Source organism: Anser brachyrhynchus (genome assembly GCF_964034855.1).
Source record: "Anser brachyrhynchus genome assembly, chromosome: 1".
Taxonomy (NCBI): domain Eukaryota; kingdom Metazoa; phylum Chordata; class Aves; order Anseriformes; family Anatidae; genus Anser; species Anser brachyrhynchus.
The window spans coordinates 168,658,554-168,678,676 of NC_137694.1; the positions used below are offsets into that span (position 1 = coordinate 168,658,554).

At 39.8% G+C, this 20,123-nt stretch overlaps 1 protein-coding gene across 21 annotated transcripts in view; it reads left to right on the forward strand.

Annotated features, from left to right (window-relative positions):
- KLF12 (KLF transcription factor 12) overlaps positions 1-20,123 on the forward strand; it is a 246,156-nt gene that overhangs the window by 133,264 nt on the left and 92,769 nt on the right. For 20 of the 21 annotated variants that reach the window (XM_080556836.1, XM_080556823.1, XM_080556838.1 and 17 more), the window contains one exon: positions 16,589-17,135. In XM_080556836.1, the coding sequence (XP_080412962.1) occupies positions 16,589-17,135 (547 nt within the window). Of the gene's footprint in view, positions 1-1,458; positions 12,751-16,588; positions 17,136-20,123 lie in introns of those variants that run through there. The other variant, XM_080556827.1, reaches the window with a different exon arrangement.

Genomic DNA, 20,123 nt, shown 5'->3' on the forward strand with positions numbered 1-20,123 from the left:
ATATCTGGGTGTATTTTTCTTTTCATCTTTTAGTGTAGGCAATTAATGTCATCCAATTTCTGCTTCCTACTGTGCTACATGTTTTTACTTCAGTCATGTTCTGACCATCCACACGTTTGGCCAATGGTCAATCATGACAAATCGAAGGGGATACAGGCAGATTGAGGAAATCAACCAGAGTATCTCAACAAGGCTATCCCTTATTGAGGTAATTTGCTTCGTTTTTTCATTTCTTACACATTTTGCAGCGTGGAGTCTCCAGTTAGGAATTCAAAAGGACTGAAATCTTTATTATCCCCTTTTATGTTGTAATTATAGCAAGAATTGCCTTCTTCCGTTACACAGATGGAAAATTAGAAAAATCTCTCAAAGCTGTGTTTTGTTGCCTTAGCTTTAGTCGATTTCAGTGAATGTGCAAGTATTAGGTATTAGGACCTGTTTAGCAATGGGAAGCTTTCTGGCTGGAAGCCTGGATTCTGGAGGGCCGATCTGGTCCTTGCGGAGACAGCAGCTCCATGGCCTCTAAAACCAAACATTAAAACCCTAGCTCATGTGCCCACATTACTCTGTAGTCATCTAAATTATGGTATATTTATATTTACGAAATATATGCAATAATGTCCCTAACTGCAACCTGTTTGTGGCACACCTTTATGATGCCAGCTCTTGGTGCTTTTTTTCTTTTTACAGTATTCAAAGAACACTCTCAAATATTTATAAAAGGCAGTTAAGCCTAATACATGTTCTGTGGTTTTATTGTCATAATAAAAACATTTTGACAGTTACTTCATCAGTAATTTTTTTTGGATTTTATTAGTTTTTAATCTGTAATGTGTTTTGGTTCATTGGCTTCAGCTGTAGTGTTTTATCCAGTTTATTTGGTGGTTAAGTTAACTAAGTTAACTAAAACCAGCTCTCAAGATCTTCAGCAAGATTTCAAGAGTTGCGTTGACCCATGAGTACCATAAATAGAATAATAGTTGACAATTAAGTGCTTTTCAAATTTCATAAGCTACCTATCTATTAAGGAACTTTTGTTTTGTTTTGTTTTGTTTTTTGTCTAGGTTAAGAAATCAATAGCAGTAACATATCAGAAATAATCATGCTGTATTTTAAACAAATAATATATTCTGATTTTTAAGCCATTGCATTTTAGTTTACGAAAAGATTTATTTGCATATACTCTTTTTGTGCAAGGACACTAGAGTGCTAGCCATGGTTTAGAGATCGTCTAGCCCAAGGGAGATCTTTCTCCCTTTTTGTACAGTGGAAAATGCAAAATTCAGTGTGTGAATTTAAACCTGTTCACAAAGGGCATGCTTTTCCTAGTTGTCTTTCTTGGATCCTTTAGGAAAAACTTGAACTAAATAGGTGAATTGGTTCAAATCTCCCTCTCTATTTCCTATTGTTTTTCCTTTTTTTATTATTATTATTTCTTCTTCCTTAATTTTTACACTGTTCTATGTCATACTGAAAATACACGTGGAGGGCAAATGACTGGCATACTTTGTACTATTTATGTACCAAGGATTTGGCTTTCCTGCCAGATCTGAAAGATTGAAGACAAGACTCAAAGACATCTCTTCCCCAGGAGGATTTGTTTGAGAACAGCCGGACTAGTTCTTTTACCAGACGAAGCTAATACTTACAGGGAAGTACTGTAAAAAACATCTCATGCCATTCACAACCTTTCAGGCTTATTGAACTCAATATGAACTTAGGGATAGCTTTTCAAGAACCAGTTATGGCATTTCTTGTCATTGTTGTACACAATTGCTTCCACAAGGGCTACGTTCTCTTTCTAAGACTTATTTCTGTATCATGAAAGAGTTACAGAGTAAACTCATTTTCCAGAGATAACTGGCTTAGTCTCAAAATAATAAACATATCCCTCTATGACACTGCTGTTACTTCAGGATGTAATGAAATTGTGATTTCAAATGTCATGCTTTTGGTGTGTAATCAATATTTCCAAGATCAACTGTATTATGTGCATTAATATTGTTCTCTAGACTGTGAAATCTTTGGAGACAGTTAAGATGAAGGCGAAGCAAGAAATATGTTTTGCTTGCCAAATTTCTCCCTTTTCCTAGATTTATATCTTAAATAGTCCTATACAAAGTTTGGTTGTTTTCTCTTAAATATTCTCTTCCTTACTCTTTCGTATTTGAGTGCATCAAGGCCAGCATTTTGAAATAGCACTGGTGCCTGAACTAGGACACAGTCTGCAAATTCTGGCCTAAACAAACGTTCTTTCTCTCCTGAGGCGCCGCGTATGAATTAATAACCTGAGAATTCCCTGGGTAAATACTTAGGTTCAGTAATCTTTTTGGCGGTCAACTGGCCCCACTATTTTAACGACCAGCTCTGTTGGGACATATTTTTAACAGTCGGAGCAGATCATTTGGTAAGCTGGCTCTCTGGGCCGTTTGCAAAGCTGTTCCCTCAGAAGAGGGATCATTAGCTGGGTCAGCAGCAGCCCTGGTCACGCTCCGCAATGGCTGCATCCCACAGGACTGGCACTGGGGCTGATCCACGGTCTAATGTGATGTTGAACACTTGTATGTGTTCATAAAGCTAAACAAGCAAATTTTGCAGGATGTTACAGTCGCATACCAAAGCAAACAAACAGAAAAGCAAGTTGGCAAGCAAAACCCTCTTCCTCTGGTGTACGGGTGTATTGGCACTGACTTTGCTGTAGCCTTCCACGTAGCGCAGCTGCTGCAGTTAGTCTTCAGGCTAATGCAGCTGGCTTTGCACAGTCCAAATGATGGCCTTTAAGTATGATTGTTACTTACCTTAAATTTAATAAAATTACAATATCTGTGATCGACAGTAGAATATAGCTGTTATTTTCCTTCCACATAAGAAGAATTCAGTTTTTAAAAAGGAAGGCAAGGGGAAAAATGGTGATAAAGCTTGTTGTTACATTCCAGGATAATAAAGCAATAAAGTTATCAATTATATTCTATGCAGGCACTGGATTAGTTATAAGCTGAATATAAATTGCTGTCTGAGCGGTAGAGTCATTGGGTTTGAAGTTGAACAGATTCCTCAGAAATGCTTTCTGCATTTGAAGAATAGGCCCTTGTATATCAAAGTTCTTGTTACCATGTACTATGATGAAGTACCTCATCTGTCTGTGAAGACCACCTGGGTGTATATTAACTGTGAGTCATTCTATTAAAATCTTGTAATGGGATTATAAACAGTCTTTTCACAGCACTGCTGTCGTTCTAAATGCTGTCCATGTCAGCTAGTCATTTGGACACCTGGTCATATTCAAGTGTGCATCTGACTTTCCTCTTCTCCCTTGGAAAAGGGACTGATCCTCTGCACAGCTAGGCAAACAGCTTTTAGACTGATCTGTTCCTGAAATGGAACATCCATAGGGATTTCGGTGCCATAATTCAAAACTGAAATCCTTAAATCTTCTATTTGACCACAAAAATTTGGAGGGATGGGATTTTTTTATTTATTATCTATTGTATACAACACTTTACAGTTCTTAGGACCTAAAATCTTGTTTATGTGTATGTGGTGCTTTTTAAAAGCAGAACAGCTCAGTGATGTCTGTGTCTGATCAGGACCAGGAAAACAGGTGATCTATATATATCTCCTGTCAAGGGTATCTGACCTGGCAGTTGAGATATTAAACTTTTACTGCTTTGACTCAGCCTCTGCTTTAGATGCCCCCAAACCTTGTATTTTGAAGCACAGAAGTAGCAGGTAATGTTTGTGCCCTCTTTTTACTCAGAAGCATGGACCACTTAACCACTAATGATGTGGAAGACCTGGCTTCAGTTTGCAGCAGTGCCTGAAGAGATTCAAGTCTGTCTCCGGTACTCACAAGGAGAACTCTATTTATGAGGCTTTTTATGGTTTACGAGGTGCAGTTACGAGGCTGTTCCGAGATGGGATCCTTCTGATGCATCCTTTTGAAACTGGTCTGATTTACAGGCTTTAAGATTTACTGGACAGGAGGGAGAGGGAGAGAATTTTGATCGTAGTTTACTTGCCAGGCTGCGGCAAGGCAAATTTTTCAAGAGTGGTGTTCTCAACAGCATTTTTCTCTTTTAATGGGACGTGCTCAACCAGACAGATTGCTGGTGGCATCTTGATTCTCGATCTTTTTTCCTTACAAAGTTCATCTGAAGTGCTTAACTCCTTCTAGAGTGTAAATAATGAGGGTATAAGAAACCTTCCCTGTCAGAATTTTCCACAATTGCTCATTTCCATAGCTGTTTCAACCTTTCTCTGGAAGACTGGCCTGCTCACGATTGGAAATGCATGTGATGTACTCCCTGATCTGTGCAGGTATGGCACTTACTGAGAAGTTTGTTGCTTGGGAAGTGTACACAAGATGAGCTCCTTGCCATGGCCATGGGAGGGTCAATTGCACTGTGGCTCTGCCCTAGGTGGCATCGCAGAGGAACTGTGGCTGTCTGCTCATGTGTGGCTGCATCAGAAACAATCCTCTGTACTGATTGAATGTAAAAGTCTTGAATTATTGCAGGAAACTCGTGAGATACCAAGCCATTTTTAAAGCAGCTGCAATTTAGAGCTTTTAGTTTTCTTGTGTTAGATTTTCAAGATGCAACATACAATTATGTTTATTATGAAGTGAGAGAGAGTCTTTTTTATTCGGTGGGAAAAAAAAACCACCAACAACAAAGCCGAAGTGTGATTTCTCCTATTTAAGTTGTAATATATTAAGAGTTGTCAGTACTAATTAGCACTGTAAAGTAGCTTAAACACAGGACCCACGTGTCAACAAGAGAAATAGTGTCTGTGTCTCTGGAGAAGCAGAAACTTGAGTATGTCTACTCAGAGATGTATTTGTTGTGCTGATCTTTTTTTTTTTTTGGTGAATGGTAATGATGGTTAGTGAAAAAATAGAACAATTCAGCTTTTGCTTCTTTTAAAGTTACCTCATGCACCCCTCCCAAAGTAAATAAGAATGTGGGTTTTTGCATGTAGCTCATCTCCTCTTTGAGTCAGAGCAGCAAAGCAGGAAACCACGCAGGAGTGAATTAACTCTTGCACCTTAAGCCTTAAACCTCAACACTTGCACCTTAAACCTCATTGGTCCTTGAACAGTAATGATGAGTCTTATGGAAATGTTCATTCGGATCCTTCGTGTAAGCATTGGCTATTAACTAGGGTGAACCCATGTGTCTGTGTGTGCATATAAAAAGAGGGGAAGGACTCTTTTATCACAGATCATAGCAACAGGACAAGGGGAATGGTTTTAAACTAAAAGAAGGTAGTTTTAGATCAGATATAAGTAGGAAATTCTTTGCTCTCAGGGAGGTGAGGCACCGGACCAGGTTGCCCAGAGAAACTGTGGATGCCCCCTCCCTGGAAGTGTTCAAGGCCAGGCTGGATGGGGCTTTGAGCAACCTGGTCTGGTGGGAGGTGTCCCTGCCCATGGCAGGGGGTTGGAGCTAGATGATCTTTAAGGTCCTTTCCAACCCATACCATTCTGTGGTTCTGTAAAAAATGCAACAATAAATTCTCAGTGTCAATGTAAATAGGGAGTTAAGGACCCTCTTTCTTTGTCAGTAACAGTTACTTTGGTTCAAAGGTGGGGAGTGATTTCAGTGATGTTGTAAAACATCTCCATACTCAGTACCAGGTGGCACGTGGTGTTGCATCTAATGTTGTTTTATTTAGGGAAAAAAAAAAAAAGGAGATTCAGGTCAGTCAAAAACTTTTGGGAATTCACTAGCTTGTTATAATCAGTAAAGAAATAACAGAAACATCAGAAAATAAGTGATGTATGTTCTTTGCTGAAATATTAAATGGGTCAACGTGCATCTTTAATGATGATTTTTTTTAAAAAAAACTTCAAATACTTCCAAAGAGCTAGAAAATAAAATGAAACTTTTCTTTCTGTTGAAAGATAATTGGTGGACCAAGCTAAACGGTTTCTTCTATCCATTTCCTTCTCTTTTCCTCTGGACAAGTGGGAGAAATAGTTTGTCTTGTTGCCCCCGTCACCATGGAGAGCATGTAAGAAGTTTCCATTAAATTAAAACCTATCTCTCAAGGGGACTCAAGAGAACTGTTTTACTTGCAGTTTAGCCTTCAAGTGTCTAATCTGGTACTTTATATGTATTACTTGTCAAAAACCAATGATTTTGTCTCTAACAAAATTTAATTTTAGGGAACGTCATACATTCTGAAGTTGACGCAAACTATCAACAACTTCTTTGAAAATTGATGTTTCCTCTCTTAAAAACAATTACTCCTCCTGAACAAACTTAGAGTGATGTCATGCATGACTAATAACATGGTGATCATATTTGTTTTGTATGACTCTGTTCTGAGAAAAACAAGTAAAATACAGTTTCTTCTGCTGTGTAGTAAAAATCACTGGGATATTATTAACAATTTAAAAATATCTAGTTGAGTTAATTTTATGTTGCTCTCATGGTTAAAGATACCAAGAAATAAGAATGTGAGTGTATAGTTGCCTCAGATTTCAAGTGTGATAGTTTCAAATAATAAAAGTTGTTAGACGTACACAGTGTAAGCTTTATAGTGTGGAAATTTCTGGATAGTAATAGATTTTGTTCTATGCCATTTATCTTCAGTAACCTTAAAAATCAGAAATAATAAAATAATATATGGCTTCATGGTTATGATAGGTTTAATTTTATTTTTTAATGTATTATAATGTGTTAGCTCTAATGTTGTAATTCTGAACTTTTGATATTATGGTTCTGAAAAATCTCTTCAGATTCTCCCCCTACATTTTCCCTTCTATTAAGTGGAAGTAGTGTGTATTATCTGCACCTAACAGAGACTTCTGAAGAATAATCAGCTTTCAATAGTCAGTAAGTGCTTAGTATTGCCATAGGTTGAAGCCAAAACAGGTCAGCTCCAGGTCTGTATCTGAGCATTTGTCTGCTGTTCCACGTATTGTGTCAGTAGGTTGTCCATCTCATAATCCATATCCTACCTTTTTTACCCCTTGACTGTAATTTTGATCATGTGTATTCTGAGTTCAAGAAGCGTTTGGACAACACTCTCAAACACGTGGTCTGATATTTGGGTGGCCCTGTGCGGAGCCAGGGGTTGGACTTGATGATCCTTGTGGGTCCCTTCCAAGTCAGGATATTCTGTGATTCTATGCTTATTTATTAAAGACTCAGAAAAGGTGCACGTACAGGGTTAGGTTTTTATTACTGGTCTTCTGTAGCAGTAAGTACTGTGACGTATCGGGTCAGCGAGTTGAATCCAAGTCCATTCCAGACGCATTAAAAACTAATTTTCCAAATCTACATATTTATAGTTTATATAAGAGCGCAATCACTTTTGGGGAATAAGTCAAAAACAGCCATTTCCATCTTTGTTTCCCAAAAACTGTGTTAAGGCAACATTACTAAGCCTGACAGATTAAGCAATCTGCCTTTGGGGAATGTTAGGAATGTCTTTGCTAACTTTGCTCAGACCCTCAGTGGGCAATTACTGCAATATGCACTGCTTATCCTCATTTTTTGTGGACTGGTGTTACGGAGAGGCAGGATGTTTCACCAGTGGGTTTCGGGGATGTCTGCTGACAGTGGAGGAATGATGTATCTTGGCAGCTTTGTGTCCAGTGCCAGCCGCTGGCAAGGCATTCTGCTTTACTTGGCACACAGCCTTTTGTCCAGCCACACCAGGCTTGACCATCTCGTCCCCTCCGGGCTGGGTCATGCACGCTCATCCTTGCAGCGATCAAGCCCTGCAGCCTTGGCAGCCAGCCCCACCACCCGGGGAGATGGGCACCATTTCCTTCTCGCCATCATCTTCTTCAGTTGCCTCTGAGGTGACATTATGTGACCTAGTGGCTCATTTAGTATTTAAAATTGTGGAATCCCTTAATTTGCAGCTCACCTCTCATGGTATGGTCCCTTGGAGCTCTGGTCTCTTTGCTGTTCATATCCCAGCCCTTCCATCCAGAACTTGGTATCAGAGAGCTCTAGACCCAGTCTTTGCATTTTGTCCGTCTCTGTAGGGCCTTTTCCAGACAGTGCTGTTATTCCCCGTTCTTTCCGAGGAACATGCTGGAGTTTGCTAGTTTTAGTAAATCCTTACTTAATCATTTTTTTCCTGTCTGAAGTGAATCTTCTTTTTTTTTTTTCTTCTTTTTTTTTTTCTTTTTTCTCTCTTTTCTCTCCCCAAACTACTGTAAGGATTGCTTTCAGTCAGATCTGACTATAGTTAGTACTACTCAATGTACTTATTTTAGTAAGGAGAAGTGTGTTGAAATTGAGATGCAATCTCAGTTCAGAGGTTAGAAGAATAAAATCAGCAAAACCTCAGAATGAAGGACAACAAAGAGAAAAAGGAGGTTCGTTTGGGAAAATGAATCCTTCTTGTGGAAATTAAGATAAACAGAGACACGCAGGATGAGACAGAGAAACCCCGTTGCAGTGTATGGAAGACAAGTTACATGTGAGTTTGGGGCACGGCACCACCACTGCTCCTGATGTATTTTTCAAGTAGCTGAAGAATTGTTGCCACCTCCTGTAGTTCGTGGGTGTTTTCCTGCTAGAGGGAACACGCGAGGAAGACTGACTACAGAGGAATAACTAAAAAGAATTAGCTGCCCAGTCTTTTATGCCTTTTTCACATCAGCTGTACTTGCCTGGTGCACAGAGCCCCGTTACGGTGTCTGGCACCACGTGCCCAAGGAGGAATGACTTGGATGTGTGAGATCCCTCTGGGACTGCTGAGCTCCAAGGCTGGTGGGGACATGACTGAGTGTCACCTGGAACTGTTCATCAGCTTGCAGATAGCTAAATAATTCAGGGATTATTTGTCATAGTCCTCATATTGCTACTACATCTATGAATATTCCGGGGCCAAATCTTTGCATAAAAATTTTAACTTCAGGAAATTACTGACTGCAAGTTATTCTTCAGGCTGTCATTTCTCAGAGCAAGTCGGTTTGCTTGCAAGCATTGAATACTTCTATGTTAGATAGAAATAAATGTTAAAATATAGTTTGAATATTTTCACCTAGAAACGTAAATGCTGCTGAGCACTTTTTTTCAAAACTGACTTTCACTAAGCCTCGCTAGTTTGTTGGACCTCTCTAGCAGCAAATCTGTTTGGGAGGTACTTGCAAAAAGTTCCTGATGTATTCAGTTTCATGCTAGATAACTAGTTTATACTGACAAACCAAATTAATTAAAAATTCCCAGTGTATGTTTAGTACATTATTTTCTTATTACTTTACAACACAAGCATCAAGGAATCAAATTTATTAACTCAAATAATCTCATTTAACTCATAGTACTATTCAATGCATAGTCTTTAGATAAACTAAATGGAAAGATTCTGATTTAAAGGGGGATTAGGGAAAATAAAGAACTAACGGAAATTAAAAAGAAGAAGAATTACTCCAAAAACCTGAGAGAAAAATTTATGAGTACTGTTAAGTGGATATGTAAAATTTTGATTGTTTGGGATTTTATAAACTGTTTTTTTAATGTGAAGAATGATTATGAATTGAGGGGAATAAGGTACTTTAAACAGTGTTTTACCTCCCCCTTAACCATTATTGAAGGATCTCCTGTTTTTTCAGAAATTATTCTCAAATCTAAAGTGGATTAGTACAAGGAATACAAATACATTATCAGTATTCTTTATATGCTTGAAGCAAGTAATATCACAGGTGACATTACACTGCTGTTGTTGAACATGTTTGTTAGGCTCTTGGTTCTCTTGAAGTATTGTGTCATAGCAATAGGCATAAATTAGTTTCAACAGATTCTTCATTTGATAGAGGATTCTAGTAACACTGCTCAAGTATAAATAACACATCTATGCTCAACGTCTAGTTTTCTGAATGTGTTAATGATTTAGGGATTGAGGGGGTAGGGTTTCTTGTTTTTTTTTTTCTTTTATGAAGCGTTGGGGCAGGGCTCTCAAGAGTTTGAAGTACTGTGTATTTGGCATCATGTTCAAGAAATGTATTATTTTTACATTTAACTTATTAGATTGTACCGGGGCTGATGAGTTTATAGGGGTATAGGAGGTGGTAATCACTGGTTCTCCTTAGGTGCCATGGGAGATACGCTTTGGTAAATCTGTACGTTTTGGGATGGGAGAGTTAAATACCAAGTAACCTTAATGCTTATTCTGTCTTCGGAAATGCATTATTTAAAAATAAGTCATTTCACACTAAGTGTATTTGTGTTCACTGTTAAACATGTTCAAAAATTAATGCTGTTTGTATAGGGATCTCTCTTCGGTTTTAAGCACATTCCCTCGCTCCTAGTTTGAGCTGTTACAAAAGGTTTGAGCCTGTGGTACTTTTTTTATTATTGCAGTAGTAGTGGAATACCTCCACACGGAGTGCAGCAGTGCCTTAGTGTGACTGTTCAGGAAAAAGTTAATAGAGTGTTTTACAGCTTTGGAGCTTGAATTTTTGCTTGTCTATTTATGAATGGTTGGTTTGAATTTGGTCTCCCCAGCTCACAGTAATGCTGTTTTATTTGGGGTCTTTTTCTGTAGGTTCTGCACATCAAGCAACACTCTGCAGGCAAAGGTCACCTGTACCTCACCACGTGTGCTGAGTTTATTTTGCCTCTTCAGAATCACAAAGAGAATAGAAATTCTATTTTAGGCATTAAGAGTTGGAAATATCCACTTTGAAATCAAACATCCAAGTATTATGCTGAGATAATGATCCATTAAGTGAATCACGAGTACCTTAAAGTGGGGATCATTCAGTCTCTCCAGTTGAATCCATTTCAATTTGTTTAATCGAGTTTTCATTGAACCCCTTTATATTTTAACCAACCCTGGACTCAACCCTCTGTCTCTCACAGTGCCGACTGGTGCTTTTTAGAAAAGTTTAAATGGGAGTTGTAATAGAGTCAGACTCACCCTAACTTGGGAGTGCAACCTCTTGGGATGAATCTTTTTTTTGCTTCGAACACAAATTTCACCTTGACCTTGACCAGTCATTTCTCGAAAACTTATTCTAAACCACTTTTTAATTTAAGTTTCCAGTAAAAAGCAGAAAGATCCAGCTGTCTTGCATTTTGCTGTCTTCTTCAGTGTGACCTCCTGCATTTGTCTAATGTATCCAGACTGAGCAGTTTTGTTAGCATGGGAAGGCTTGGAGCAGCAGCCTTCATCAACAGGGCACTATCCTGATATAGCCTCATGTACAAATTGATAATGGTGATAGCTACATCTCCGAGTGAGCATAGTTGAGTCTCAGATGTGTCTTCCAGGGGGTAGCAGGGTATTTCAAATACAGGTTGTTTAGTTATTTTTTTTTCCCCCAGGTTGCCATATTTCTCCCTTTTTAAGAGTGTTTTGCTTGCTTTGGTTGAAGTGGAGCTTTTCAGGCGGAAGCGTGTGAGTATTGTGAATGTAATTTCTCATGACGGGAAGGGGTTTTCAAAAACATCTCTTCCCGTAATTTTAAAAAGAGTTTACTCCTAGATTAGTAATAAAAAACAAACAAACAAAAAAGACCCTGAGTAAAGGATTGGGCACCTTTTGAAGTGCCCAAGCTGCTACTTACTCAAGCTAGCTGTGTGTCAGCCTTTCATACTCTGCAAGTGCCTAGGTGGGGCACAACAGGGCAAAACTCATATAGGAAGACAGGCTTTGTGACAACTGCTGCAGAACCACAAGGTCAGGGAGATGAATTTTCTACCCTTATCTAAAGGAGAGATTAGGAAAATATTCCATTTTTAATTATAAAAAAACAAGTATCATACTAAAAAAGAGCACGCTGTTTCATACACCCAGTCCACCTGCGTGCCCGCTTCATGCCTTTAGCCTTGCAAACACATCTGTGTGCTATGCAGAAGCAAAATTACTTCTGCTAGAGCAAGTGGGTTTTGTTATTTCAAACCTAGCATGAGTTTCTTTTAACGTGAAATGTTAAAATCTGTGACCTGCAGAATATTCCTGGTAATTTGGGTTTCACCCTCCAAGCATGACAGCCGGAGCTGAAAGCTGTTTTAGCTGGGCACGGTTCTGCACTGCCAGCCCAGCAGACCGTGTACCTGCACTGCTCAGCCTCCTCCCTTTTGGTGCAGCCGTGGCGACGACATGCCTAAGATAGTGGCAAGCTTTTCAGAAATGAGAAGTATGTATGATGTTCTCATCACACCCTCCTTTAGCTCTGACAAAACAAAATTGTCCTGCCTCAAATCGCTGCTGCCAGAGCAGAATGAGGTGTGGCAGCACGATGACAACTAAGCAGTATTTTTTTGGTGATGTTTGAAGAGTTAAATGGTTAGCAATTTATTTTTTCACTTCCTGTCCTCAAAGCCAGCTTATTTTATAAATGCTAAATTTAGTCTGTTCGGTTTCCGTCATCAAGGACAGCTTTTTTGGTACGCTTTCTTACAAATTGTCTGACCTTGAGGGAATGCTGCCAGAAAGGAAGAGCAGTTTAAAAGCAGACAGCTGATTGTTGGGGGTTGTAAACTCTGCCGTGCAGAGCGATAAAAGTCCACAAAAGCACGAAGACTCCCTGAAGCTTAGTACCCTCTGAAGTTCACGAGTGTAAGGTGCTGGGATGAGTTGCTAAAAACAAAAAAGGGTTTTGGGTTTTCACTGATTTTAACCTCTGCTGTGCGGGAAGGATGAGCTCTTCATGGCTTGGTTATGGATGGGAGACATCGCTGACGTTGCAAGAAGATTGCCAGGAGTGGAAAGAGGCTGCTGCAAAATTAAGCCTACCAGAAGTTAAAAGGAGGTAGCGTTCAGGAGATTGGGAAGAAGGTGAAGTATAACTGTGCAGGAAAGGATGTCCATCCAGCAGATAATTCAGTATCAGCCATAACTGTACCATGCTTCTCTCGAGATGTTGTGTCTGGTTGTGCAGTGGGCTGGTTGTTTTTCCATGAGAGATGGGGAAACAGGCAGTAAGGAATGCTTTTTTACACAGCCAACAAATGCTTTGTGAATAGGGAGATGACGTGTTACGTGCCTGGCAGCATTCATTAGCGGCAAGCTAATGAAATGGAGCACTGCAGAGAGTACTGGTGCACAGCTTTAAAGGGCAGGCACAAAAAGCACCAGCCAAGAACGGTGACTAGAAGAGGCTACAGCATTGTTCAGCAGCCGTTTTCTAGTATGGAGCTGTGCTAATCTGTCTTTGGGTTCTGTTTCAGCCCGAGTTTCAGGTGATGGTTAGCAGCCCCGTTCTGCAGGTGAAAGGTTGCAGCAGCCGTGTTGCAGGGAGAAGCATTGCCAGGTTTGCCTCTGAGTCCCAGCTGTGGCAGGGGCTGAAGCTGTTCCCCTCCCTCACACCAGAGGGAAGGAGGAGTGAGACAGGAGAAGCCACATGGAGCCACATGTCCCCGTGTCGTACCACCGTGGGCTGGGCTGGTGTCCAGGGCAGCCCACGGGGTTACAGGGACCTCAGGCTGAACCCTTTCTGACCCACCAAATGCTCTGGAGGCTGCCAAACCCTCAGCAACAGAGTTCAGACCCCCTAAAACCAGAACAAAGTTTGGAAAAGCAACACAGGCATTTCTGGGAGGCGACTGGGGAAAATATGTTTCTGACCCCCACATCAGTGTCAGACAAGCCCACAGCACCAGAAGACACCCAGATCAGTAGATAAGAGTAGAAAGGCAGTACAGAGGGGACAAACTGTAACACTCTCGTTTTTAATCCAGTTGACTTTATGAGCTGAAAAAATGGCTGAGGGTATACCTCTGAACATGCTAGCAGTAGTGTTGTGAGCCTCTGAATTAGAAAAGATGTGGTTCCATTAAATAAAACCAACGGCCGCACTCACTGTCTAAGGAAATGAGCAGTTAAATCTCAGTTAATAATGTTCGTAGAAGATGCTAAAAAGTAAAGTGCTGAGTATTCAGCTATCCCTTTTGGCTTAGTTTTCACTTTTAGTCATGTAGTTCCTAATGCTGGAATAGTCATTGTCATTGGAAAAAGTCTTGTTTTGTTATGCCGTGCATATCCAGTAAATAACGATAATATTCAGAGTTTTGATTCAGATACAATTTAAATAGAGCTTTGGCAGCTTAGGTTAAAATTGAGATCTTGGCGAAACACCTGCACCACGTGTGGGTCACTGCTAAGGAGCGAGTTGTTGGAGTAGATGCCTCTGTTGACCACCACCAGTACAAAACAAAACTAATTTGTTTACAATTTTTGTCTTAAGTATAAGGATGTACAAGCAGTTAATGGTATCCTGCTGGCTTTTGTAATGTTGACTGAAATGAGAGAGAGCCTGAATTTACGAAAGCAAAGACATTCTTAATCTGAGCGTTGAGGTGCTCAAGCGAGTCCAGAGAAGGGCGACGAAGCTGGTGAGGGGTCTGGAGAACGAGGCTTACGAGGAGCGGCTGAGGGAGCTGGGCTTGTTCAGCCTGAAGAAGAGGAGGCTCAGGGGCGACCTTATCGCGCTCTACAGTTACCTTAAAGGAGGCTGTAGAGAGGTGGGGGTTGGTCTATTCTCCCACGTGCCTGGTGACAGGACGAGGGGGAATGGGCTAAAGTTGTGCCAGGGGAAGTTTAGGTTGGATGTTAGGAAGTACTTCTTTACCGAAAGGGTTATTAAGCATTGGAATGGGCTGCCCAGGGAAGTGGTTGAGTCACCATCCCTGGAAGTCTTTAAAAGACGTTTGGATGTAGAGCTTAGCGATATGGTTTAGTGGAGGCCTTGAAAAATGACCTGTTCTTTACTCTGTGTCCTTTACACTATCTTTATAAGGGGATTTTTGCTTTTGTTACTTGTGTTACAGGAGAACAGCAGGGTCTAGCGACCAGATGAATTGGGGTCCCTTTGTTTTAAGGTGATTTGTATATGAATAGAGCAGGAGACTTGCTGTTCCAAAGATGTTCTTGCTTTCAAATGGGGGGAAATGTCAGGTCCAAAAACGTATCTAAATCAGCCAAATGGATGGAATCTACTAAACGTCTCGTCTTTCAGCATGCTGGGGATAATATCCACTTAGGCTGTTGTTCTTACAATTTTTAATGTTAGTGTTTCTATTTTCCTTTTGCAATAGAACTCCATTCTGTGATGAGATTTGGCTCTGACTCAAAACCAAGAGGATTCTCAATGAAAATATTTAACATAGTTAATTATAAAAATCCCAAAGCAAATTCATAGCTTGCTTGATTGTAAGCCTACTTAGAGTAGACTAACTAAAATGTTTGTGGCTTTAAATGTTTCTGACAATATGTTGATTTTTTCATAGATACTATTATCCTGAGAATGAGAGAATGCATTTGGAGCTGTTTAGGTACCATAGAAAGATGACTTGTTAGATCTACGTATGGAAGAATTGTTTTGGGTCAAGGTTTTAAGTAGCTTGGCAAATGTTTTTTTGTCTAGGTTGGGTCCTGTACTACAGTAGGTAGTGAAGCGTGTGTGCCTGTGGCACTGAGCCCACAGAGCATCACTGCTGCAGTGCAGTGCCATGGAAGTATTTAGCTGAGTAGCTGAGAGCTGTGCTTTGTCTTACTACCAGGTTATCGATGGGCACTTCCTTCCTTGCTCTTCCTATTGAAAACTGCTTGAAAAACATTTTTTAGGAGTAGTTATTAATGATGTGCTGTCAAAAAGGAAAGATATATCAAATGGGCTTCTCCAGGGATCTATCTTTGCCCTAGTATTATTATTCAAAAATTCTATTAACCACTTTGATGATAGAAATAAGGAATAAAACTATAAAAATAGCAGATTACACCAGTCTAGAATAAATTTAGACCAACCAGCTTTGAGAGAGTTGGCCTTAAGCATCATGCTATTTTTCCAATTCAGGAAAATTGTTCTTAATTAGTATATAAAGCAAATAAAAAACATAAAATAGCATTGATGAAGGATATCTAACGTGCTAATTCAGAATAAGGAATTGCTGCGGCCATTGTTACCTTTAACAGGTAAGCATACAAGTGTGGGGCTGTCTGCTGACCTGCAAGTTCATTATCTGTAACAGTAGAGAACACAGAAAGTCAAACACTGAACCGAAGTGCTGCATTTAGTGTAAGGCACAACCTTCTGAAAAGAGGTGTAGACAAAATTACAAATTGCTGCAGAGAGCAAACAAGTGCTAAGGCTTGTTCTTTTAAAGGTCACTTATGACAGAAAGATGAAGCAAGGTCTGCTTAGACTAGAAGAAGGTAGACAAGCAGGGGGACATTACAATCTTCAAACATTTGGAAAGTTGTTTGAAAAACGTTGGTGGCCATATCCATTGGGGATGACAAAAGAGAGTAGCGGTGTATCTTAAGGAGGAAATATTCTGTCAATATAAATAGTGGCTACTCGTGGAGGTTTAAAAATTCTTACAGCCAAAATGTTTGAGAATACTTCAAAGAAACAGGGTGATTTCAAACAGTTAATCCTGATGCCTTATAAGAAATGGGAATAGAAGATTTTCTTCATAATCTGTTCAAACTAAACAAGTGTGTGCTTTGTATCATGATTTGTCCTTTAAATTACAAGCTGACACAAGAAAGAGGAACAAATCCTGTGGTTTTCAGGACCAACTTGTCTGATATGTGTGTGTTAGCAATTGTGTGTTCACATCACCTTTAGCCACATATGTAACTAAAAATATGTCCTTTTGTCCTTCCCCAACAGTCTCCAAACGTCCACAACTACCCAGATATGGAAGCTGTACCCTTGTTACTAAACAACATGAAGGCAGATCCCCCGGAGGATTCATTATCTACAGACCATTTCCAAACACAGACTGAACCAGTGGACTTATCAATAAACAAAGCCAGATCGTCCCCTACAGCAGCCTCATCTTCACCAGTTTCCATGACAGCATCAGCCTCCTCCCCTTCTTCTACTTCTACTTCTTCTTCTTCTTCCAGTCGACCAGCTTCATCGCCCACGGTAATAACGTCGGTATCCTCAGCAGCATCTGTCCCATCAGTATTAACTCCAGGTCCTCTTGTGGCCTCTGCATCTGGTGTTGGAGGCCAGCAGTTTTTGCACATTATCCATCCAGTTCCACCTTCAAGCCCCATGAACTTGCAGTCCAACAAAATGAGTCATGTGCACCGTATACCCGTGGTGGTACAGTCAGTACCTGTTGTCTATACAGCTGTGAGATCACCTGGGAATATGAACAACACTATAGTAGTACCACTGTTGGAGGATGGGAGAAGCCATGTCAAAGGTAAGGTGGAACTGGTTCTGTGCATCTGTGGCATCTATAAAACACTTCTTGTAGGAGGAAAACATAACAACCTTATAAAGCTGTTAGTTTACGAAGTTGCTACGTCATTTGCTGGAGGGACACGAAACTTTCATTAGTGATGGGGAACCTCTAAAAGTCTTATCATAGGTGCTCTTTAAAATAAATACAAAAAACGGTTGAAGTCAGCAGAGGTGATAAGTGTTCAGACAACTCGTGTCAAGTATTGTCCTGAGAGAAATCGATTCTCCCTACAAACTGAAGAAATAGGACAACAGAATAATGACAATGTACAAAACATCATAGACAGACATGGAAAACTCACCAGGTGATACAGATCTCAAAAAAAAAAAAAAATAAAATGGCAGGGAATGGAGAGTCAGAGAGGTTGTTTCCATGCAAAGAGAAAGCACTTGTTGTGCTCTAGGAACACGAGAAGGAAAGGCTTTTGGAACAAAGAGTGGTACCAGCTGCAGAGAAGTAGGTTTTATTAGGCTTAAGGAGTGGCAGTGCAATATTTTGAATTAGGTTGCCTCTTCCAGATTAAACAGCCAAAGGGAAGGAAACCACACAGAGTGTATGTGTTGGGAATGATTTTTGCAGACACAGGACATAAGAGGCTTATGGAGGTGTGAAGGGAGGAGGAAAGCACATGCCAGGACAGATACACTCTTGGAGAGGAGTCCAAAGAACACAAAAAGGGGAGCTGGAGAGCAAGAAAAAATGAGAAAGTAACAGTTACCAAGGCAGCAAAAAATTGTTAGAGATGGGGACATGATGGGTGGGGGAAGAAAAGGGAAAACAGATGTGCTCAGATGCTTTGGAAAGCATAACTCTGTAGAGAAGACATTAGTGTTAGGGATGGGAACATGATGTAGGGAATGAGGGAGACTCATTTCAAGGTTCATTGTGTATGGGTGAATAAAATATGGCCAATTCTCCTCTGAAATGAGGTAGAATGGGAGGGTACTGACAGATAACCTTACTTTAGGGCTTATGAGACTATGGGGCATTTAGTAATACATTTCATAACATCTCTTGGGTACCTAATTGCATAATGAACAAATCTCTACAACTGAAAGACCTTTCTTCTTCAACGCTCCTGTCTATTTTTGGTATACTGATGACTGCGTATTGCTGTATATACAACAGTGGTGGATCATTCTTTTGTTTAGTAATGTCTTGTCCATCAGTCTTTAGTTCTCCTCCCATTCCCTCAGTTCCCAAGTATGGGATGTGTCCTCTTGACAGGCAGACCATAGGAAACAAGCACACAGCAGATCTGTGTTTTGCTTTAAGTCTCAAAATCGCAGCTTAAGAAATTTTAGTACAATTCATACAATGATGTAGTTTTAGGACCTTGTGGCATTTTGTCAAGAAGTGATAAATGAAAGCAGAACGTTTCACTGTATTATCTGGAAAAAAAAAAAAAAGTTAAATTTTAGTCTGTATTTTGGTTTTGGAGCTTTGAGCAGCACCTGACCTTGAGCTCATCCGGAATTTCTCCCATTTGTTTTCTTTCCAAAGGTGCTAGTTGGCTCTGGTAATAGTCCCCTCCATGTGAAGCACCTCCTGATCTTGTAAAACTGGAAATTCACTACCCTGGCTTCGTCAACCAAATTCCAGAATTTAATGTGCTATAGGGATTTCAGCCCACAAGCTCGAGGCCTCCTGAGCTGCCCTGACAATCTCTCCTTTGTATGATTATTGGCAGAGATCATTAACCAGCCCTGCAGCACCTATTAATGTATAGCTAAAGAAAAAGAAGGGATTAAGCTTTCTTTTATTTTTATTTTTTTCTCATCAGTTTTACTCATTTTGCTATCACTAATTCTTTTTATATAAATGTTCAGGTTAATTTGAAAAAATACAATAGAAGAATAATAGAAGAATGGGCAGCAATCTACTCTAGGTAGTCATCTTTTGTCATCTTTTGTTGGAGTGTGTTTTTCTTTCTTTTTAATGTAAAACAGTATAAATATAACAGTGATGTTGCATAGATTAACTGAGTAAACAAATTTCATGTATGCACAGACTAACTTCCATTCAGTAGTCAGCGTTTTTGCTGGAAACAAGAAATAAATATACACAGATGCTAACAGATCATCTTGGATGAATTGAATTGGTAGCTAATCCTCTACCATCCAATGGGGAAATGCAGATTTAGAAACATATGAAGTCACTACTTTCAACTTTCACATGAACTTTGATCATTTTCAGAACCAAAAAAATGCACACACTGAAACAAAGTTGATCCACAGATAGAGAACGTTTGTCCCGTAATCCCTGTATTGTTGCTGCTTTGGGTCTAAATCAGAGATTGTTGATGATACAGAGTTGTGATTGGGAAGCACCTGAAGTTGTATTTTACATTAGCCTATATCTAAGCTGTTTTCGCCTGAATGAGACTTCCCTGAGCAGATAGCATTTTTCAATGCTAAAATTAGCCACAGTTAGACCAGACCAAAGTTCAGATTTCTCCTATTTTTTTCTAGTCGCAGGTATTTAGGGAAAAATTGCAAGAAATGGCATATATAGATAAATATTTTTCATTGTTATTCCCTCCCAGCTCCCAGTTTTACTTTTCTTGTGCTGAATTTTGCTTTTCCTCACAGGTTTGACTAGGACCTTTTCATTTTTAGTTTTATTGCAAAAACTTCCCAAGCTATCACCTTCCTTTTAATCCAGCCTCCAGATGTTTTGCTTGGATGTCTTTCTGCTTCCCCTAATCCTTCATAGGAACCATAAAGTCCATCTTCCTCCCCAACAAAACTGTCCTTCCAACAGCTGCTTTCTAGGGAGTTGAAGCAAAAACATCTTTCTTCATGTTCTGTTTGAATTCGCTCTTCCGTTCAGCACAAGAAATCTGTCTCCTCCTCTATCTTCCTCTCTTTTCACCTCCTCATTTTTTTCTACTTTACTGGCCCTTCCTGACTATTCTTTAAGCATTAGTTTCAGCAGCTCTGCTTC